This window comes from Littorina saxatilis, linkage group LG2 (genome assembly GCF_037325665.1).
Source record: "Littorina saxatilis isolate snail1 linkage group LG2, US_GU_Lsax_2.0, whole genome shotgun sequence".
Classification (NCBI taxonomy): Eukaryota; Metazoa; Mollusca; class Gastropoda; order Littorinimorpha; family Littorinidae; genus Littorina; species Littorina saxatilis.
Window position 1 is genome coordinate 81,913,981 of NC_090246.1, and position 23,041 is coordinate 81,937,021.

General features: G+C 40.0%; 2 protein-coding genes across 3 annotated transcripts; one reads left to right on the forward strand and one right to left on the reverse strand.

The window, feature by feature from the left end:
* Window positions 1-266: 266 nt before the first annotated feature.
* On the reverse strand, window positions 267-14,640 carry LOC138959897 (caspase-3-like). Of its 2 annotated transcripts, none has more exons than XM_070331569.1 (7): window positions 14,527-14,640; window positions 12,813-12,912; window positions 9,507-9,579; window positions 8,629-8,912; window positions 7,851-8,026; window positions 7,094-7,229; window positions 267-5,286 (listed from the first exon to the last, which is right to left on the reverse strand). In XM_070331569.1, exons 2-7 carry the CDS (start codon window positions 12,814-12,816, stop codon window positions 5,051-5,053), a joined length of 909 nt encoding a protein of 302 aa, XP_070187670.1. In that variant the 5' UTR covers window positions 12,817-12,912; window positions 14,527-14,640; the 3' UTR covers window positions 267-5,050. The 2 variants fall into 2 exon arrangements, with proteins under 2 accessions (XP_070187670.1, XP_070187671.1); XM_070331570.1 differs by lacking the exon at window positions 14,527-14,640 and adding an exon at window positions 14,376-14,520.
* A 23-nt stretch (window positions 14,641-14,663) lies between these two features.
* Window positions 14,664-22,845, forward strand: LOC138959895 (caspase-3-like). Its single transcript, XM_070331568.1, has 6 exons — window positions 14,664-15,220; window positions 16,181-16,235; window positions 16,628-16,878; window positions 17,345-17,568; window positions 18,111-18,276; window positions 19,073-22,845. The coding sequence occupies exons 1-6, from the start codon at window positions 15,181-15,183 to the stop codon at window positions 19,336-19,338; spliced, it is 1,002 nt and encodes a 333-aa protein (XP_070187669.1). The 5' UTR covers window positions 14,664-15,180; the 3' UTR covers window positions 19,339-22,845.
* Window positions 22,846-23,041: the final 196 nt, after the last annotated feature.

Sequence of the window (23,041 nt, forward strand, 5' to 3'; positions counted from 1 at the left end):
GCAGTGTGTATGTGTCTGCAGTGTGTGTGTCTGCAGTGTTATGTGTGTATGTGTCTGCAGTGTGTGTGTTGTGTGTACGGTGTGTGTCTGCAGTGTGTGTGTACAGTGTGTGTGTCTGCAGTTTGTGTGTGTCTGCTGTGTGTGTGTCTGCAGTGTGTAAATGTGTCTGCAGTGTGTGTGTGTGTCTGCAGTGTGTACATGTGTCTGCAGTGTGTGCGTTTATGACAGACAAATATGAGTACACTTGTAGTACAAGGCAACACATCTTTACCATTCATTACACATTTAATTCATATATCCACAATATTATGTCTGATAATCATAATGTTATTGTAAGTGGAACATTTACAAAAGTAAGAACAGGCCACATGGTATGAGATCTTCAAACAATGTTTCAAAGGCAATGAAAATATAAATAGCTCTTTCTCACAAAGGATTTTGCAGAAAGGTTAGGCGGACCAAAGTGGTAGAGGCTGCCATTACAAGAATTTAAAAATATTTTGTTTAAACATTAAAACAACAAACAGGAGAGGAGTAAGGGATTAAGAAACCTGAAACAAGTGATGAAAACTGAAATTGGCACTTGTGTAACTGCATAACGAACACAACAATGTTACCCTGCTTCCAAAAGAGAAGTCATAAGGTTGACCTGAATGTGACCTTTCTTGAAAATGAATAGACGATTTTTGGATATAACTCAAGTCACTGCTAGTGCTACATGATTTCTCGGCAGAGTGATGCCGCTTGAAGCTCAGACAAATATTTCGACTTCCGCTTCCAACCAGCACGTGCTCGAAGTAATCGGTCTGAACATTATGCGTTGCTCTTGGGGAAAGTGCGATTCTGATAGTCCATACCCTGTGCACGTATGTTACACCAGTTTCTTTTTATTTGTGAAACGTGACATTATATTGTTATTGTTATATGAAGTCTTATATCGCGCGCGTATCTCCAGACTCGGACTCGAGGCGCAGGGATCTATTTATGCCGTGTGAGATGGAATTTTTTACACAATACATCACGCATTCACATCGGCCAGCAGATCGCTAGTGAGAGGGTGTGTCTCAAACACGAGTGCAGGAACCACATGATGCGTGTCCGAGAAAAGCAAGGGCACTCACTCTTTCACAACCCATACAAACCCGACAGAGCTATTTCCGGAATTCGTCTATTGGCTGTCATCTTCATAAAGGCAGGATATGTGATTGAAAGATGCCTGAAAAAAACACTGGCCAAAAGTGAAGAGCGGAGAGCAGATAAGAATGCTGCAACGCACTGAATTTATCACCATGAACATTTGAGAACAAACAAAACAATGAAGAGATACACATCTATTGATACTTAATGTCTGAATCTGCTTTCAGCAGTTGTAAAATGGAAGTCCAATCCAAGGCTTCTGACATCTTTTTCCTGCATCGTTAAAAGCAGACGTTTTAAAATCTGTTCTGCAGACTTAATGTGCACGACACAAGAGTGAGAGGCAAAGACAAACAGTTTATGGAGCGGACCTTTCAAACCATCTCATCGATTCTTCTCTTTTCTTTCTGCACATGTTCTTTTTTTTCTTCTTCTTTTTTTTGTTGGCACTCAGTGCTGCCATCTTTACTACACCAACTGGCCAGTATAAACCAAACTGAAAGACAATTTTCTCAATGTCAGAGTTTGTCATAGCGTTTTGTCAAGTTGGAAAAATGGAATGTATATGTGCAGTTAATGTTCACCAATGTGAATGAAACATTTTCGCCTTTGTGTTAACAATGTTAATACATGTATAAAGCAAGTGATCAAGATTAACAGAAATGGATCCAGTGGAACCTCCCTTTGTGTTAACAATGTTAATGTGTAATACATGTATAAAGCAAGTGATCAAGATTAACAGAAATGGATACAGTGGAACCTCCCTTTTAAGACCCCACTATTTAAGACTTTCTCACTTAAAATTAAGACCTTGGTTTTTTTTCAAAACGCCTGTAAATTTACCTCTAGTTTGACACTCCCTACTTTTAAAGACATGATTTTCTCAGATTTTGAAGGGGGGTTCCACTGCATAACTTTTGTCAAGGAGTAATTAATTAGTTTGCGCTACTAAGTCAAACTTCAAGTTTTGTGTTTTTTTCTCTCTTTTCTTTGTCTAATAACTTTCAACACAATTCATAATATTAACATCTATGCACACAAGTATGCACAAAATCCATTCATAAACATGCTGATTTTCAGGTTCCAGGCAAGAATATTCAGTGAATACTCCGGTCGCACATACTTCTGATAGTCACACAGTTACATATGAGACAAAATGAACTCTGAGGTTCAACTTAATGCATGCACACATAAGTTCACATACATACATGCTGAAGAAAATTTGCATCAGAAAAGTCGGAATCAAAAATGATCGTTGCATTTATATCATGCATTCATAAAATACAAATATTAATACTTGAGCAAGAGTGTGAGAGTGATCCCAAACAAGAAGATGAAGAAAAACCCAAACATCTTGAAATATCTGAACTAAGAAAATCAAAAAAGTTCGAATTTACTCACATGATGTAAGACATAGTACTACAGCAGCTCTGTATGATATATATGTACTTTAACACAACTGTCTGATTGTTCACTTCTTCTTCTTTTTCTGCGTTCATGGGCTGAAACTCCCTTGTACGTACACGTAATCATGTGTTTTTTTTGCATGACTGGGTTTTTATATGTATGGCTGTTTTTTTCCCTAGCCATTTACGCAGCCATATTTTGATTACGGGGGATCTTTCTTTATTTGGTGTTTAACGTCGTTTTCAACCACGAAGGTTATATCGCGACGGGGAAAGGGGGGAGATGGGATAGAGCCACTTGTCAATTGTTTCTTGTTCACAAAAGCACTTCGGTGTCCGAACCCTCCCCCCGTGTCCACTACATTGGGTGTGCACGTTAAAGATCCCACGATTGACAAAAGGGTCTTTCCTGGCAAAATTGCTTAGGCACAGTTAATAATTGTCTACCTATACCCGTGTGACTTGGAATAATAGGCCGTGAAAGGTAAATATGCGCCGAAATGGCTGCAATCTACTGGCCGTATAAAATTTCATCTCACACGGCATCACTGCAGAGCGCCTAGAACTGTACCCACGGAATATGCGCGATATAAGCGTCATTGATTGATTGACTAATCAAAAAATTGCTCCAGGGGCTTGCAACGTAGTACAATATATATGACCTTACTTGGAGAATGCAAGTTTCCAGTACAAAGGACTTAACATTTCTTACATACTGCTTGACTAAAATCTTTACAAACATTGACTATATTCTATACAAGAAACACTTAAAAAGGAGAAACAGAATCCGTTAGTCGCCTCTTACGACATGCTGGGGAGCATCGGGTAAATTCTTCCCCCTAATCCGCGGGGGGTATTACGGGGGATGATTGTTCACTTTCAATGCTGATATTCTGAAGTAGAAGCAAGTGTTTTGAATCAGAAAAAAACATGAGCTTCAATTTTTCATGTAAATCCAATCATAGACAGTATCTTCTCTTTTCTTTTTTTCTTCTGCTTTTGTTTTATTTATGGGTTTTTGATTCTAATCTAACTATTGCAATCTTTTATGCATAGTCCATCATTTTCTACCCATGCTTCTAACCTACAGAACAATAACATGATCACAGACTCTAACTCTTGAGATCAACTCCTCTCAAATATCGGTTTAAAAAAAAAATTAAATTCTTCTTCAACACCTCTTACCGATAAATGTTTCTTTAAAACAAAAAGAGGATTTCATTAAATGATCCAAGATCAAATACCCTGGCGGCTGGTGTTTACAAACTCTACCAAACCAGGGGAAGTAATTAAAGCACTCGAAATTTGCTATGGGTTTCACAAACTCATTATGCTCAGTTTGCATGCAGCTGGTTGCCTCAGCTTAAAAAACAATAACAGAACACCAAATAAGGTATGCACTATTGAACACAGTCTAAGTGACAAATCTAAACTCATCTACTCAGGTAATTTTGTACGGACACTTTCACATTTCAATAACAAGCAAAATCAGTAGCCATGTTGCTGTATTTAATTTAAATGAACAAAACAGACAACATTAACATGCTGTGTATATTATCAAACGATTGTGACCCTACTTGAACTAGACTCTAGTCTAATTAATACAAACTAACATGTCTTAGACGAAGCATTAAATGCACACAAAGAACACTTCACAGAACCACACAGTAATCTTCCAATTGCTCATATTGAAATATTTCAGTTCAAACCTAAGATTCATATCTCAATCATGCAAAACAACACTTTCGTCTTTTTCAAAATCAGACTGAAATTTCAAATTGCCACTGTCTAGCAATTAAATGCACTTTGCTTCAGTACACAAACTCAACAGTAGCACAATATAGTGCAATCCCCATTTTAGGGCCCCTCAATTTAATACCCTGTCCCTCTTAAAAACCTGTTTTTTTCAAACAGTCCACTCATAAATGTGCCCCCATGTTAAGACTTTCTCCTGTATAAGACCTGATTTCCATAGGTTTTTTAGGTCTTTAAAAGTTTAACAGGGGGTTCCCGGTTGTAGGTCTTTAAAAGTTTAACAGGGGGTTTCCGGTTGTAGGTCTTTAAAAGTTTAACAGGGGGTTTCCGGTTGTAGGTCTTTAAAAGTTTAACAGGGGGTTTCCGGTTGTAAGTCTTTAAAAGTTTAACAGGGGGTTTCCGGTTGTAGGTCTTTAAAAGTTTAACAGGGGGTTTCCGGTTGTAGGTCTTTAAAAGTTTAACAGGGGGTTTCCGGTGTAGTTTTAACTTACTAGAGATTCAAACATTGAACAATATAGCTACTTTAATTACAACAGATCTTTAAATGCATTACACATCTACAAAAACAACAAAATGAAACAAAATTAAAAAAGAAAAAGAAACTCATAGACTTACCCTACCTTCTCACGCACACTACCTTTCTGAACCAACGGGGCAGCTAACACAAAAACATTCCATAGAAAACACACATGCACACCCAAAACACTCACTCACTCACTCACAACCTGATCCACACAACGCAATCTAGCGCTTCACTTCTTTGGGGTGAAGTAGACATCCTTCGTGAGCATGGACGTCACACACGGAATCTGCTTCTTGCGGTTCATGAACTCCTTGCTGGCGTTGGATTCGAAGTCGTACGCCACTTTCCGTGACACGCGCGTCATCATGGAGAGAAGATCCATTCGCTTCCAGTTCTCTCGGAAAACTTCCCCAAGCGCTTGAACGAACCATGAGCCTCGTGTGGAGTTACGCCATGCAAAGTAACCTGTTGGGAATTAACGCAAAAACATTTTTTAAAAATGGTTCAAGTCAATGGATTCATTGTATTCGGATAAAAAAAAAACATCACCACAGACAAAATTTCTAACCACAGATGCAAACCATTAGATACTACATGTACAGTAGTACCTGCCATATCCGGTCACCCATTAGTCATTGCAAAGGTGACCGCAAATATCAGGTGGCCGTTCATTACAGGCCCCCTCCTCCTCCAAAAAACCCCCCAAAAACACGATCAAGTTTTCATGAAGAAAAGAAAGCGATCATCCACGAGCCGCCGATTCATTGTCTCTGTTAGTTTTGCTTTCGTTTATACATCTTAATTATTTGCGTGTTTAACTCGATCGTCCTGGCTAAGCTATTGTTTCGTATGTTTCTATGTGTGTTGTTTGGATTATTATGTATTTGAGTGTCAGATAAACAAGTGTTTCAAACTCACATCAGCTGTGATCGATCCGGAAGTGACTGCCGTAAATGTACATGTATGCGCATGTCTGTATTTACAGTTTGCGCATGCGTAAGTATTCATGTCGTCTGCTCGTGCTGTGCCGTCTGTGCACACAACACACACACACACACACGCACACACACACACACACACACACACACACACACACTCACACCACAGGCCCTCGCCCGCGAAAGTGACAAGTGGCCGTTAAGTGGCCGCTCCTGTCGAGTAAGAGGGGCACCTTAGGGCAAAAATCAGTGACCGTTGACCGCGTCAGACAGGTTAACGGCCATTAAGAGTCAATTATAGAAGGAAAACTCATTAGTCATGGGAAAGCTGGCCGCTCCGGGTAGGTTCACGCCCACGAAAGGGCCGGAAATGGAAGGGACTACTGTACAAGCAAAGTTAAAGAAATATTGTATGCCCGCCTGGGTTGCCCATCCCATTTTCTGACATGTAGTAACTGATCACCTTGAATAAAAACTACACGAATGTTGACTAAATCCTCCCAATATTATATTTACTAAATCCTCCCAAGATCATATCAATTTCTTGTTCTTGTTCCAACCATCATATTGACCAAGTCCTCCCAATATTGTATTGGGCGGGGATATAGCTCAGTTGGTAGCGCGCTGGATTTGTATTCAGTTGGCCGCTGTCAGCGCGAGTTCGATCCCAGGTTCGGCGGAAATTTATTTCACAGAGTCAACTTTGTGTGCAGACTCTCTTCGGTGTCCGAACCACCCCCCGTGTATACTACATTGGGTGTGCACGTTAAAGATCCCATGATTGACAAAAGGGTCTTTCCTGGCAAAATTGCTTAGGCACAGTTAATAATTGTCTACCATACCCGTGTGACTTGGAATAAGGCCGTGAAAGGTAAATATGCGCCGACATGGCTGCAATCTACTGGCCGTATAAAATTTCATCTCACACGGCATCACTGCAGAGCGCCTAGAACTGTACCCACGGAATATGCGCGATATAAGCGTCATTGATTGATTGATTGATTGTATTGACTCCTCACTGTCCAAACACCTTCATGTGCAAGAATGTGCACAATAAAGAACCCCAGGTCACAGCAAAAGTCTCAGGCCTTGGAAAACACAAATATCAAGTAGCAAATACCAAGGACCAAGTACCAAATATCAAGTAGCAAATACCAAGTAGCAAATACCAAGGACCAAGTACCAAATATCAAGTAGCAAATACCAAGGAGCAAATACCAAGGAGCAAATACCAAGGACCAAATATCAAGTACCAAATACCAAGTCCATGTACCGTTAATACCAAGGATAATAAGATATACCAAGTACCAAATACCAAGGACAAGAAGACATACCTGGAACAACGGAGTAGGCCATGAGAAAGTCAGCCTCGGTGGGAATTCTGCGAATCTCGACCTCCATGTCCTCCGGACCCATGCCCTTCGAATCGGTCACTTCCACCCCATCGTCCAGTTGGGTGCCCCGACACGCCTGACCACATAGAGAAGAACGACTTTGGTTGCGAAACAGCTTATTTACACGGAGATGCTTTAGACTGGGCAAGAAAATCACTTGTTCTGTTACCGTGCTGTAGAGAATAGAAAACAGAGCCCAGGCAGCTGGTGACTTGAATGCAGTAAACTGACTTAAGTATGTGTCTCTTGTTGATCTTTCAAACTTGCTTTATCCCGTACCCCCCCCCCCCCCCCCACCCTCCTCTCCATTCTTTAAAAATATACTCTCTGGCAGCAGACAGCTGAGTTGAACATTGTGTGTGCAGGGGAGGAAAGCAGAGGGGTGGTGGGCGGTAAGAGGGGAGACAGTCTATGATATTGAACAAAATAAAATGAAAATTCTGTGTTAATAAGAATCCATACACTGAACTGTGAACACAGAAAACAGCACTGATTTCAAACAATCCCTCAACCAAGTGACATAAAAATAGTTCATGATAAACAGCTATACACAGTATGAGCTTTCTTAGTGAATTGCAGGCAGCACAGGCCTCTTAGGCACTACATACAATCTTTTGGGTCCAAGAAGCACTAACTCACAAGTCTACGGTAAAGAACACCTGACCACTTCAGTGTATTTAAAACAGCATGCACTCACCTGGATGAAAAAGATCTTGGGTTTTCCTGCCAAAGTTCTGCAGCGGTGTCCTTTGAAGGGTGCAACAAGTCTGTCGACCTGAATCGGGCCGTCCTTTCCGTACACATAACCCTCTTCTCCGTGGGACAGGATGGCACACGCAAAACAATCCTCATCCGAGTGGTCTTCCCTGGCCACTGGTTTGAAAAAAAACAACCAAGCAATCATTAATAAAAATCAAGTATCTCCACTGGCCTTGAAAATAAGAATAATTAAAAACATAATGACACAAAAAGGATATTTAAACTACAAAGTTGATTCTGCTGAAATCTGCTTCCAGGCAGCTGACGACACACACTAAGCAAAGATTTTAGTGATCTGAAATAATGTTGCAGAAATAATAGCAGAATTCTGCACACCACAGAAAGAACATCAGTCTGCAGTTAACACCACATTTGCCTTGGAGAAGAAACAACAACCTGCTCTTCACTCCATAAATTTAAAAGAGGGAACAAATCTGCGCTACCATTCTCTCTCTTTCTACACAGGTTTAGCCAAACAAGATAACAAACCCAGATCAACAGCACTTAATTTCCACTTCACAGGTGATACTTACATGGGTGGGACTGAAAAATGTCATAAATCCTGAAGAATTTTAAGGAGGGGTCTGAGGGCCGCCCCCCCCCCCCCACCCCCCCCCCACCCCCCCCCCCCCCCCCAAAAAAAAAGAGAAAAAAAAAGGCCATAATCGAATCCGGATTTCCGGCATATACCGCAAGAATCCCACCCATATGCTTACTTTTATTCATCGATACTTCCATTTCTTTCATAGTGCAGTCGTGTTTGACAACGACATCGAAACCCATCTCCGTCAAGATCATGTACAGGGTCTCTGCGTCCTTGTCGGTCCCCGTCCTCTCCCCCATGTTGGTGGAGGAGTCAAACTTTTTGTTGTTAAAGATGATCGCCCGCCCCCGCTCGTTGTGGTTAAAGTCGTAGCACTCTGCGGTGAACTGTGACGCTGACATGGTGACCGGCACCCCACCCCCACTGCTGCCACCACTTCCTGTGCCTCCTGTAGCTCTGCATAAAAAAACCTTCTTTGAAATAAAATATTTTAAAGAAAGTAATTTAAAACAATAAAATGGAAAAAAGCGTATCATGATCATATATATATATGCGTCAGAGCGCTTTTACAAGATCTGAGAAACAAAGGGACGCTCGTCACACTATAAGAAAGAATGTCAAAACAGAAGCTGGAAAAATTGATTCAGATGATAGCAAGAAAAGAGAGAGACGGAGAGAGACAGTCAAACTGACAGATAGACAGAAAAAGTAAGACTTAGAGAAACACACTGTCAGACACACGGAAAAAGGGGAACAGAGGTGGAGAAAGTATTAGTTATAAAGGGAGAAGGGCAAAGAGAGCTGACAGATAAATGGGAGAAAAATATGGCCAGAGACGGACAGTGTGAGAGAAACTTGGAGATTGAAACTGTGACAGGTTCCGGTCACAAAACGATGGGTGACAAAGGTGGACAGAGAGTATAAAAGAGAACGTGGAAAAAAGGGGATCATAGAGATTGGCAAATAGAGAAGGAGAGAAATCCTGAGAGGACAGACCAACATCAAGAGACAGAATGGACAAAATGTTATTTTTAGCCACAGTCCTCTCACCCAGCTTGACCGCTTGCATCCGGTGCATCTCCTGTGCTGTTCACAGCGTTGTCGTTGGTTTCCATCTGGTCGTCTGAAAGCAGCCATAACATGGCACATCAGTATTCATTCACACAGGTGCCATTATGCATCAAACCTAGCTTCAATATACAAAGAATTTATTTACATGTGTACAGATGAGAAATATCAGTACAGTGATAATCACCTCCTTTTAAGACCGCAAAAGATCTGAGAAAATCTGGTCTTAAACAAATGTTTGAGTCTTAAAATTTGGGGCAAATTTACAGAGCTTATAAAAAGAAAATATTTGAGAGTAAGGACTTGAAAATATCAAGAGTGCATGGTACTTTATCCACATCAGATACGTATAGGTTACAACACGAGTGGTTTTTTATATGGCTTGTATTTCAGTCAAGACCCAGCGGATGAATATCATCGGGAGACACGAGCCTTTGGCGAGTGGCTCTCGATTGATATTCCCGCTGGGTCTTGACTGAAATACAAGCCATATAAAAAACCACGAGTGTTGTAATCTGTATATCCCATTCTACCATCAAACACAAAGTGTAGACTACTAGCGGCACTGTTGCGATCTGTGGAGTGTGAAACAGTGTTTTCAGCGAGACTTGGCCTTTTTGCAACCTTAAACTAAGTGACCGTCGCTGAAAAAATAAAACGAATGAGTGCATCTATAAGTACGCGGTAACACTACTTTCAGACCGTTTAAAAGCTTTAAGTAAAGGTTCATAAGTTGCAAGAAAGTAATGAAGTCGTATAGAAATCCATTTAGTTGAAGCGCACAATTCTTTTGCGTTTCAGGTCGGCGGAACGGGGAAACCGGTTTGGCCCCCATTTGGCTTACTCGACTCGATTCAGAATCGATTCCACGTTGTTTTTTTCGAACGCATTATTATACAATTAGTCTTATTGACAGAGAAGCAAATTTTAGGGAACACATATGTAGATTTAACCATTTGCTCCCTATTTGAAATGTATCTACATGTTTTGCGAGTGTGTTTGCATGAACCTAAACTGGTATGGGTGCGAGGAAAACAGGACCCAAGTCTGTCACCGCCGCTTGATTGCATTTTGAAAGAATATGACTGGATTACGGAAAAATACACACATGTTAAGTTCTTAGATACCTTCATCGCCAATGTGGACTTACTGCAGAGCCAGGCAAAAGAGTAGACTTGCTCGCAAAACACGTGAAACAGCTGATGATAGCGAAGCCCAACCGTGCCAGGTAAGGACGGTCTGACAGATTCTCAAAAGTCGTCTGCTAACGAAGCAAGGGGAGGGTACTCGTGTTTTTGTTTTGGTTCGCTAGCATCTGGTTATCTTGTAAGTTGAATGTTCGTTTTTTCCCACCTGCATTGCTTTCATAATGAAAGAAACGTTTGCTTATTGCATCTCATACATCAGATCAGTTCTGAGATTCATTTTTGCGTGCAACTGATATGGTTTTCTGAGCCGTGCAATACGATTTTGGAACTTCATACAAATGTGTCACATTGTTCGGCGCGAGGTCAAAGGTCGGGAGCAAAGTAGTTCTTCGCCCAAATCGGAATCTGCACTATCATATATTTTTTTGAGTCCATGATGTATTTATTGAGCTATAAAAATACAACATATATACCCATACTGAAGTAACAGAGACAAAGAAGGGAGGTCATGGGATATAACAAAATATCATGAGTGTAAAAACGAGGTGTCCCAAAATTATCATGATTTTGGTTCACTTATACTTACTGATCGCACAGTATGCTTTCTGTTGGGATTCTCATTGCCCTCTCTCTCTCTGTCTCTCTTTATTCTGGTCTGTCTAATTTTTTCTTCATTTTTTTTTATATTCTGTTTGCATTAAACTAAAGCCCCAGTTTAAATCTTTTCATGAAAAAGCAGTTTTAACCTTATGGAACACACTTGCAATAGCATTTAATAGCATTAAATGAAACAGTTCGTTTGAATTGCTATTTAGCTCGTGTAAACCACACACCAAATTTCGTGGTTTATCTAACCCCTGAGCCATCGTGAACCCGTGTGATCCACTTTCCTTTTTTCACAATTTGGTCATCAGTTTGTGATTTCAATGCGACTGGCTGTATCTGCAATAGCACGTTATTGTGTACCTCTGATTCTAAAACGCAACAAATGTCTGCGAGTCACACAAACTTATCGGCGGCGGTTGGCTTCAAAGAAAGCGAGCGCTATGCAGAAAAATCGTCTGCTTTGAGACACGACCTGCTTCCCGGCCACCTTTTTTAAAACATTAAAAACTTTGAATTGTACTGATCTTGTCTTGGTGAAAAAAGAAATCTTTTATGATTTGAAAATGTTTGTGTTACAAGCTGTCAATTTATTATTTAGATTTTAAAAGTTAATTCTAGCGCCAAAACTTTAATTGTCCGATCAGACAGTCCACTAAAATAAATTCTTTGAAAATGTCTCACCCTTGACGGAAAGCAGCCAGGATGTTCCCGTTCAGTGAGCAATCAAATGGAAGTATGTTTGTACTGTATGTAGAGGCTCGGGGAGATCAGTGATCAAAAACTGATGGTTTATGGGAGGCTGTGAGTGCCTTTAACTTTAAAGGCACAGTGCAGCTCACAGCCTTCGTTTTGCGTTTTTGTTGCAGCTGAGTGCATTTACAGTTCAAAAATCCTCCAATGGTAGTAAAACAAACCCAAAACTACCCAACGACGACATCTGTGAAGCTCGACAGTTTATTGTTCACGCGAGTGCATAAATTAACCTAGTTATTACGTGGTGTTTGGTCGGAGTTCGATTCAACTGAGTGATTCCGGCCTCCATTTTGTTTTACACAAACTCATGATGACGTCTGTCATAGTTTGCTAGTGACATGTCTTTTTGTACATGCTGCGGTGATCTACCTGATCTAAATTTAGATCCAAAAATAGGCCAAGACCAGCCGGGTCTGAGTACGAAATTAATTTGTAAAAAAATCGCAGTGCTTGACTCTTTGGGTGCAAGTCAATGAAACTTGGTAGTTCTTCTAACGGATAGCTGCCTGAGGTATGACTAAAAGCCCCAGGGGCTCCGTGCACCTGGATTTGACAAGTTCAGTACCTTTAAGCTTTTTTTAAATGTATTATTATTATTTATTTTGATTTGTACTTGTTTGCTTCTTAAGTGAATATTATATTTCAAGTACTTGTTTGAGGACCTTTATCCTTGCAAAATAAAGTCTTTTCGTTCGTTTACTCTCTCTTTTGTATGCAGATGTGCCCAGATTTTCATTCAACATACATTTTAACAAAACATTGCAAAGTACAGAACACTCACCCATGGCAAATGATTTCAGTGTCTCACTGCTCTCTCTCTCTCTCTCCCTGCCAGAAGCCTGCTTGAGTTTTTTCCGCTTGTTTTCTCAGTCACGGTTGACCTGAAACAGAGACAGCCCAACGTTCTGTTACACACCATGAAATAATCCCCACTGGACAGGACAGTGACCTGTCCCAGCATTTCAGCGTCACACAGAACTGGTCAGCTGAGGCTAATCCTAACCCCAGTCCTAAACAAGCACAGCGCTAATTGACTGACTACCCGCCCTCATCTTATGTCACTCTAACCATAGGGTAAAAGCTCTAGAACCAGGGAGGGCGTTGCTTTTCTACTTCTCTCATTCAGGCCGAGTGCACCCTTCAAAGGCTTATGTTAAAGAAGCAATCCCCTTTCCTACAAAAGTGAGAGAAAAAACTGAATAAAAAGACTTACACAAAAAATCTTTCTTTAAATCAGGTCTTCCAAAGGAGGGAGTCCAAAAATGGGGGTACATTTACACAGGTCATGTCCGAACAGAAAATCTGAGAAGACAGGGTCCTAAAAGGGGTATCCCACTGTAACTATTGCTTTCTGCATAATCACTATAATCAGGCCGATTGTCTTATCCACTAGACTATTGCGCTGCTTCTGAAAACTTGACAGTGACAGGTTATATAGCCTGCTGGTGCGAGTAAAAAAACAACACACAAAACACGACATAAGCATACATGCACAAATGTCAAGACTTGTGAGACCGAACACATACAAGTATGTTAATTTGTTATACCAGTAATCTTGAACTTTAAAGTGTTAAGTTCATAGCTCAGAATTCATTTTAAGCCTCCAAATTTGCAGAACCTGCACTTGTAAGCACAAAAAGTCATTTTAGATCCCTTTGGAGTCACGGAATGAACTGTACGAATGCTCGGAATGCATGCGTCAAAGAAGGAATTATCCTAAGCGCCGACAGGGGAGGCAACGAGAGTTTCCTTAGTGATGTCCCTTGGATGACAATGTAGTCATTCTCGGGTAATTTTCGTCGATCAAACAACCAAATAAATTAATTATGCTTAAGTTTGGAGCTCAATCCCTCAATTAATTTCACGACAAATGTTCTTTGGATTGATTACAGGGACATGTATTAAAAATAAGTAAAGAATGCCACTGGATTCTGAGCTATGAATTTAACACACTAAAAGTTCAAGATTAGGGGCAAACGGGGCATTAACTTGAATTAAGCCCCCCCTTTTTTGAAACTTTCAAAATTTGGGACTTCAAATGGGAACAGCCCAACTTTAATATCATGGGGCAATTAGACTCAGTGTATAAAGTAAACCTACATAAAATTGTGTGGAATATCTATCATTTTTTGCAGAATATGTTCAAAAAAGCAACGGAGCCTAATTCCCTTAAAGTTAAAATCCCTACCCCTCCAATTCTCAGAAAAATAGTACACCAGGATATTAATAATATTGGGAATCCACATATATGTAATGACAACATCATTCACTACCTCGTACGATAAGATTTAATTTAAACAAGAGAAAGAAACAAAGAAAATCGATATAGCCTATTTCTTTTCACCTTCAGATTTGTCTTCTGAACACTCGTTACACTGCACTGCAGAATGCTGTGGGTTCGTCGTTCCAACCAAACCTGTGACAGCCTGTCTATGTCACCCGTTTTGTACTAGTGTGAGGTCTTATTCGATTCATTCGGTCGTCATATGACTTACCTATATTCCGGGTAAAACGGTTGTCGGGTAGTCGGGTGGTATCGCTCGATGCCGTCAGCAGAAAATCCAAACAAACGAGGCCGTGACTCATTACAGGGCGCATTCTACTCCTCTACTCACACTACAGGAGTTACGTCCCTTGAAATTGTTCACAACGTTGTTGATAATGTGAACATTATTACCTCGCTAAATCTTAAGCTTTAAAAATTAGAATTTGCTGTGGTCATCCATAAAGAGTTTTTATTAGCTTTCCATAAACATTTTTGTGTTGAGTTCAGCTGAAGCTTTCTGTGACTAAGTTCCTTGTGAAAAGAAGTTAAAAATAGTTGTCGGAGGTATTTCCGGTGGAATGGGGGATTTCCTTTGTTTCGATTTGGACAAATCACGAGCCACATTTCAGGCTAAAACCCGTTTGTATCAACCCGACCGAGAAGCACACATTGACACAGTCAACACAGTTTAATTAATGGAGTATATATACATGTGACTCGCGTTACTCCTTCACTGAGCTTGTGACCAGTTCAGAGGAGAAATAAACTCGCTTAGGAGTGGACCCAAAAAATCATTGTGATGTTGTTATTGTTAAAAATATGATGTGTTTATGAACCAAAATAACCCGTGGAGAAAATAGCTGACAAGTTTTGATTTACTGCTATGGATGATGACTGCAGTAATCCTCCAACGGCATCAGATGGTGATTATCATGAGGATTGTCCTGTGACATGAGATTTATAAATTATATGTTGTTGTTTTTTAATCGTTAGGCCTAAAAAAAAATAGGTGTGGTTACGGTAACCCGACCTACCCTATTTTTAGGGGCCGACCCTATAACTTTTTATTACATTTGTCCAAAACAACCAAGAAAACGAATGCAGAAAACGCAATGAAAGCGAAAGCGCCCGAGTCGCACACTTATTTCCCTGTCAAGTAGGTTTAATTTGTACACATTAGAAATAAAAGTTAAAAAAAAAAAAAAGTGATTGCCTACCTTCCTACCCTATTTTTTTGTGGCTATGTTACCGTAACCACACCTATTTTTTTTTTTTTTTTTTCCTTAGCAGTATCATTCTTCCTTTGAATTTGATAACATTCTTGCACACAAACGTTTATAGAGATGAATTTGAAGATGTCTCTCCCCCCCCCCCCCCCCCTTTCCTCTCGATCCCATTGAAAAAGGAAGAGGTGAACGGCAGTCTTATCTACATTAAAAACAAACAAAACAAGCAAAACACACTAAAAGGAAAAATTACACTTAACTTCTCTTTAAAAGTATCAAAAATACATGTACCTTAAATATGCTCCAGTGTATCCAGAAAAAAATGTCAGTGAGTAATTTAATTCTTTGCTGTAGTGGTGGGTATACTTGTAAAACTAAGAATGAAAACGCTTTTGAGAAGTAGCAACAAGATCCTCATGCCTTATAATTAGAATCATCTGGATCTGGTATAGGTATGTTGCAGGAGCAAGTGTTGGCTATCTTCGCAACGTAAACTGGGAGAGCGCCTATCTTTTAAATATGTATGGATATGAAATGTTATTGGGAATTTAGGCATTGCAAAATTGCGGAGATCATATTTGTAACAGTTTCACAAATTGTTTCTAAGTTAATGCAGTTCATGTTATTTCAATATTTGTGTTAATTGTGCTGTTTCAGAGAAAGACTTTCCGATGTCCATGTCATCTGTCAGGGATGCCATGAAGACAGTGATGTGAGTGAAGAGTCATAGATAAGAAGCATTTGAAATGCATCTGAACTTCCTGTCATAAAAAAACTAGGAGGATGCGTTTGAGTGCAGATCTTTGTGAAGGTTTATTGTAAAAACCAATGTTATGACTGGAAAGGCCGTTCATTCCTGTACTTTGTTCAGAAAACAGATTGATTTTACATGAGGTAGTGCCTATACAGCAGAACAGACGACACGAACACCCCCGAAAATGAAATTAACAAAAGCAAGGTTCCTGAGTTAAAATCGACTCAAAAAAATCAGAACAGCTTAAACTGAAATTTGTTTGTATGCCATTGAAAAGAACACGTCCTTTATTAGGAGGTGTCCTCTCATGGCAGTGGCCTCATTTTACTGGTTCCACTGTATCATTGCAGGAAACCATTTGCATCAAGGCAAGCAAACCAGGAGCCAGTTGTCTGGGATGACTCGGATGATTACAGCACTGGCAATGGTCCTCGAGGCATCGCACTTGTCGTCATCAACGAGACTTTTCGAGGTCATAAGGGACGCACAGGAAGTGAACTTGATGCCCAAAACCTCTGTCGAACATTTTCCTTGCTTGGCTTTGAAGTGCGACTTGTCAAAGACTGTACGCTCAACGAGTTCAAGCAGATGCTAGAGCAAGGTAAGGTTATAGCTACTGTGAAAATTAAGTTAACTGCCTCTTTTTTTCAGTATGTAGAAATGGTGGGTCGGTGTTGGATGACATTTTAGGTGCCTGTTAAGAGAGAAAAAGTGTGGAGAGGAGGACATTTTGTTGTTGGTTTGTTTTTTCTTCTTCTTCATGGTGGGGATCACGTTTACGAGTGAACGTGTCCCTGCATATGTGTGTGTGTGTGTGTGTGGGTGTGGGTGTGTGTGTGTGTGGGTGGGTGTGTGTGAGTGTGTGTGGGTGCATTTGTTTTTGTGTGTAGGTGTATGTGTGTGTGTAAAAATATGTGTATCTGTCTGTCTTTATGTTTCTCTGTATCCATACCTGTGCCTTTCTGTCAGAATCTCAGCAGTTGTGACCAGGTACAGTATATGTCTGCATGATAGAGCGATTAAAGAGAATGTTTGAAAGGTCATAATGCATCAACTTAACATTTCAGTCGCCAAAGAAGATCACTCCAGTGCAGGCTGTTTCGTTCTCGCCATATCCAGCCATGGTGACGAACTGCTACAGGACCGGAAGTCAGCATTGCTCAACAGGAAAGTGCGAGAAGATGTGGTTTTCTGCACAGATTTTTACATGTCCACACGAGAGCTTGTTCTTTACTTCTCCGACACTAACTGTCCAACACTTAAAGGAAAACCACGCCTCTTTTTTTTGCAGGTAAATTGGTGATGAAATATTGAATGAAAGTTGAGGGGTGTTTGAAAGGTGCTGCAAGATGCTACTTTGAATTCTGTTGATTATTGTAGAAATAATTGAGGACCTTACGATTCGGGTACACAACATCCTTCTCCTTAACCTAACTCCCACTAAGTTTTTACATTTCCACCCTAGTCCTATGGCTGTATATATATATATATATATATATATATATATATATATATATATATATATATGTAATGCTAAAGTAAGCCTGTAAGATATTGCATGTATGTATTTATATTTGCTTCTATATCATCTCTGTCTAATGTGTGATGCATAGATATAATGTGTCAGGTGTTTTCGTTTTTGTGTTGCTTGGTCGTTGTTGTTTTTTAATTGTTATTGTTGTTTAGCTAAAGCCTGTGATTCTGTTTGATGTTGATTGCTTTGTTTTTAATTGTGTACATGTTATTTAGTTGTTTACTCTGTGAAATGAACTACACATGTATACATTTCTCACTTGAGATAATACAGTTGTCTGTGTCTCTGTCTATGTCTAGGCGTGTCGAGGGGGCAGTCTAGACGAAGGTCAAGAGGTGAAGGTCATTATGTCACCACAAAGTCAGGCTGGACAGGATGAGGTGGATGCGCCTGAGCTGCCTGAAGTGGTTGTCTCCCCTGCCCCATGTTTCAAAGACTTCCTCATCATGTGTGCAACACCACCCGGTTTGTGACTTGGACATTTCTGTTTTTGGTATTTCTGCTGTGAAAGTTAGTTTTTTGTGTACTATCCAGATGGGCGCAATGGTCTAGTGAATAAGCAGCCGGCCTTCTAAGTGGAAGGTCGATGGTTCGAAGCCAGGTCACGTCTGGTGGGAAAAGGGTGGAGATCTTTCCGATCTCCCAGGTCAACTGATGTAAAAGCTGTGGAAGTTTCAGCCCATGATGATAAGTAATGTTTAACTCCCTCAGGGTAAAACCATTAGGGGCATGTTCCCGGGTTTGACCCCGACTTTAGATGTGGAAAAAAAAGAGACAGAAAAATGAAAAGGGCCATTGCAAGGGAGGGATGGTTGTCGCGCTCTAGCTCCCGGTCAACGAGGCACGCGAGCCAGAGATGGTTTCAAGTAGCGTCATGGAGTTATTTTGAAGATCCAGCTGGATCATTATGTGTCAGTGCTGGCAGTCAGCGCTACCGTTGTGGGTCTCTTTTCACTTTGAAACGCCCATGTACTATCCCAGACTGATTGATGCCTTTTGAAATAAAGCGGCAGCATTTAGATATTACAAGGTTGAACAGACTAAAAGTGTTGACAGTTTGATCATTACTGGCAACAGTGCAAGTAATCATTTCAAAGCACTACATTTCTTGTACTGCATGTAGCTAACGAAATTGTCAGTATTTTCCTATCTGTTCTTGTTAATAGGAGACAGTAGGTTCTTCTTTGGAGACCTCAAGTCTCAAATATTCCCGGGTAACATTTGTATGTACTTATTCACATCATCATTGTGTTTGTTTCAGGTTACTACGCATTTCGACGACCAACAGACGGGTCATGGTTTGTCCAAGCGCTGTGCTCGGTGCTGGAAAATTGCGATGGCTCCCGTGATGTTCTGCAGATGCTGACACGTGTGATAAACATCGTTGCACAAGAATACGAGTCTTGCGTCCCTCTGAATCCCGACAACGACAAGAAGAAACAGACCCCCTGCATCTACAGCATGCTGACGAAAGATGTGTACTGGAAAGTGACGCAACAGCCTGGAAAAATTCTCAGCTGGCAGTGACGTTAGTAAGAGCGAGACGTGTCACAGATGACGTACAGTGGAACCCCTTTAAAGACCTCCACAAATCTGAGAAAATATCAATAAATAATAATGGAACATTTATATAGCGCTTCTCCACAGCTCGAAGCGCTTAACAAGTTCAATACAATTCTGGTCTTAAAAAGGAGGGAGTGTTTAAATGGAGGTAATTTACAGAGACTATGAACAGAACATCTGAGAAAGGAGGGTCTTAAAAAGGAGGATGTTTTAAATTTGGGGATCTTAAAGGAAAGGATCCACTGTGAGAGCGAGATGTGTCACACAAGAGAGCGAGATGTGTCACACAAGAGAGCGAGATGTGTCACACAAGAGAGCGAGATGTGTCACACAAGAGAGCGAGATGTGTCACACAAGAGAGCGAGATGTGTCACACAAGAGAGTGAGATGTGTCACACAAGAGAGCGAGATGTGTCACACAAGAGAGCGAGATGTGTCACAGAAGAGGTACTGTTTAGGGGTGTTGCAACAAACACTTCCCTTAAAGGTCCTTGTCTACATTTTTATACCGAAATCGCCATTTGACCATTAAAATGCAGAGTCTATTATCTACAATTATCAACAATACACCCCCTTTCGATCAGGAAAGACGAAGCCAGTATAGCCGTTTGAAAATTCATTGTAGTATTCCAGCGTAGTACTCATAGTAGGATATCCTTATTTGGAAAATGCCAAGCGCAAAACTCCCCTCAAATCCCGTGCATTTCGTGCATTTAAAAAAAGCGTGGACAGCGCTCCAGTGTCAAACTGTTGCTGCACTTGTTTGGGTGTGGCTATAAGCATAGTGATATGAATTTGATTGGTCAGTATTTTTAGGCAAAGCACATGTTCTCAGCAAACCATGGCGATCTTGTAGTTAAGATCGCCATGCAGCAAACAGAAAACAAAATATTGGAAGCGTGAGTCACGCTACCCAAAAATAAAATCTTTTTTTACATTATTTTTTTTTTCTATAACTTTTTTCCCCATGGTTCATTCATCATCTGACAACTTTTTAGCGAAATCTAACCATAAGATTATTGAAAAAAAGCAAAAATGTAGACGACCACCTTTAATGTCATGGTGACAGAAAGTGGGAAGTCAACATGGGTTCTCCACTCAAATCTTTGGCCTTCTCACAGGATATATCTCATCAGACATGCAACATCACACTGTAAGAAACCAAAGCATTTTTGTGACTTTCAGTATGAAGGGGCACTTCAGCAGCATTAATTCAGAGATTGCCAAATTTTTTCTTTTATTTCTCCCTGATGAACACTCAATAATGGGTACCAGTGCACAAAACAATTAGCCGCTGAAATTGCTCCAGAAAACTTACCTATTTCAGCTATCCTAACATTAACAAATGTCAAACTTTTGTTTCACAAAGGAATTATTTTAGTCATCATTGAAGATGAAGTCACAATAAGAAGTCAGACGCAAGTCAACTACAAACAAGTGCTGACCTTAAAACTGAGTGTAAGAGATCTAAGTGCGGACAGAAGGGCAAACAAACAAACAGACAGAGTAAAATCTATACACCCCCCCACCCAAATATACAGGGGTGTAAAAAGGGGATAGCCATGTAAGAGTCAGAGATGGTATGACTTGCTGCTAACTGATAGAAACATGCATCAAAACAGCTTCTTGAGCAATTACATCCCGCCGGTTGTGAAAATTTTCAAGAAATAATGTGATCACTTTTAAAGCAGCTGTGATTTTACTTAAATGCTCAGGTGAACTTTTGTTCACAAATATAGCCTACCCCTTGTATAAAAGAAACACATGAATTTGGCATTTAGAAGTAAATCATGTGTCAGTTTTGCCTTTATTCTTTTTTTCTCCCCATTGACTTTTTTGTCTGTTTTTAATGCAATCTTTTTTTAAAAATTTGTATGTATTAATATAGTTATTAATTTATTGCCCAGAGACATTTTCTGTTTGAACAAAGTGTGCATATGAATGTATACAGTGCAGTGTAATTAAGTCCTGTTTTGTCTGTGCATACCTTTATTCATGGTACAGTATATGTGATTCACTGCCATGGACTAGCAGTTGAAAATCATAGTTCAAACCGTTGTTGTTCTGTAACATACAAGTACTATTCATAGTGCTGTTCTATTTGAAAGACATGTTCCTTTTCTATGCACAAAACCACATATTGCATTATGCGTCTTTTTTTACCTTTGAATGTTGTAACATGTAGCTGATAACCGCTTTTAAGGCTTAAAACAAGCACACAGGAGAAAAGGAGAGAAGAGCATGAACAATAGAAGGGAAAAACAAAAATATACAAAGTATGGAGAAATGGGGAATTGATTTGTACAGAAAGTGTTGAAGGAGACAACTTTATTAAAAAAGAACTCCCAAATTCTGGATAATCAGGTATTAGAAAGGAGGGAATCTTGAAATTGGGAGTTAATTTACAGAATTTGTGAACAGGAAGTCTGAGAAAACAGGGTCTTAATAGTCTCACTGTATAACTATTTTAGTCATTGTTCTGTACATCCCCAGTTATTTCATTACCGTACTTTCATTTCATTGTGTATGTTCGCGTGAATATCGTTTCTTTTTGCGTGATTGTGGTAGAAAGTCAGCCCGTCGTCAGTCTAGTTTTTACGTCATTTATAAACGTCACTGTTCAGTCGTCACATATTCGTTACGCCCTCAACGGCTTCATTGTTCTGTTGTGTTTCCACAGTTTTTGTAAGTATTTATCCAGTGATTTTGATCCTTATTTTCGTGTAGTTACCACAGTTGTTGTAAGCATTTAGTCATTGAATGTTGAACCTTATTTACGTGTATATTTCTTTTATCGATGCTCGTGATCGTTTTGCTTGCGTGACAGTGACTTACCGTTGTCCTCTGTTTTCTTTTCAGTTTCACCATATCATCACTCTGTATCAAGTTATCAACTGTAAAAGCATCATTAATAAAGTTCGAGTTTCACTGTGATTTGTAGCGGAGTGTTTTTTGGTGACACTATCTGTTCGGAGACAGAATAGTCATGCTTCAGTTTGTTTGTGATAGCTAGTGTAGTGATAAGTGATATTGCACACTAGCAAACTTCTTTTTCCAGTCATCTACGCAGCTGACTTCTGACTTCAGATTCTTTTGATTTTGAAGTATTTTCATTTGCATTTTCTTGTCATTTTGTCAGATTATCATGATTTGTTTGCGTTGATCTTTTGATTTTCAAGTATTTTTATTCGCAGTTTCTTGCCACTTTGTCAGATTATCATGAATTGTTTTCTGTTGACGTTTTGTTAAGTTTGAAAACAGTTGTAACTTGTTGGTGCCATGTTTATTTGATGGTGCAGTTTTTATGGTATTCACTTGCAACAAAACTATATGTTGGTTTAGGGTAACCCGACCGACCCTATTTTTCCCGCCGACCCTAAAAAAAAATTGTCATTTCTAAAACAAATCCCCAAAGACCAACCTCTGGCACATTTTGCGAATCGTACCGAGACAAAAAATAAAATAAAACAAGAGGCGAAGCCATCAAGGCTCACGTAAGAAATCGACAAACAGTAACACAAACTCAATCACTCCGTCACACAGACACACACACACACACACACACACACACACACACACACACACACACACACACACACACACACACACACACACACACACACAGAAAGAGCATAGGTGAAACTGTGCAAGAAAGCGAGACACTAGA

Coding starts and splice junctions, on each gene's coding strand:
- LOC138959897 (XM_070331569.1), bottom strand. Junction 7,230..7,850: donor CCAAGATCTTTTTCATCCAG/GTGAGTGCATGC, acceptor CTATGTGGTCAG/GCGTGTCGGGGCACCCAACT. Junction 5,287..7,093: donor GGCCTACTCCGTTGTTCCAG/GTATGTCTTCTT, acceptor AATTCCCAACAG/GTTACTTTGCATGGCGTAAC.
- LOC138959895 (XM_070331568.1), top strand. CDS start 15,181: ATGGATGATGACTGCAGTAATCCTCCAACGGCATCAGATG. Junction 16,236..16,627: donor GATGCCATGAAGACAGTGAT/GTGAGTGAAGAG, acceptor GTATCATTGCAG/GAAACCATTTGCATCAAGGC. Junction 17,569..18,110: donor CACGCCTCTTTTTTTTGCAG/GTAAATTGGTGA, acceptor GTCTATGTCTAG/GCGTGTCGAGGGGGCAGTCT.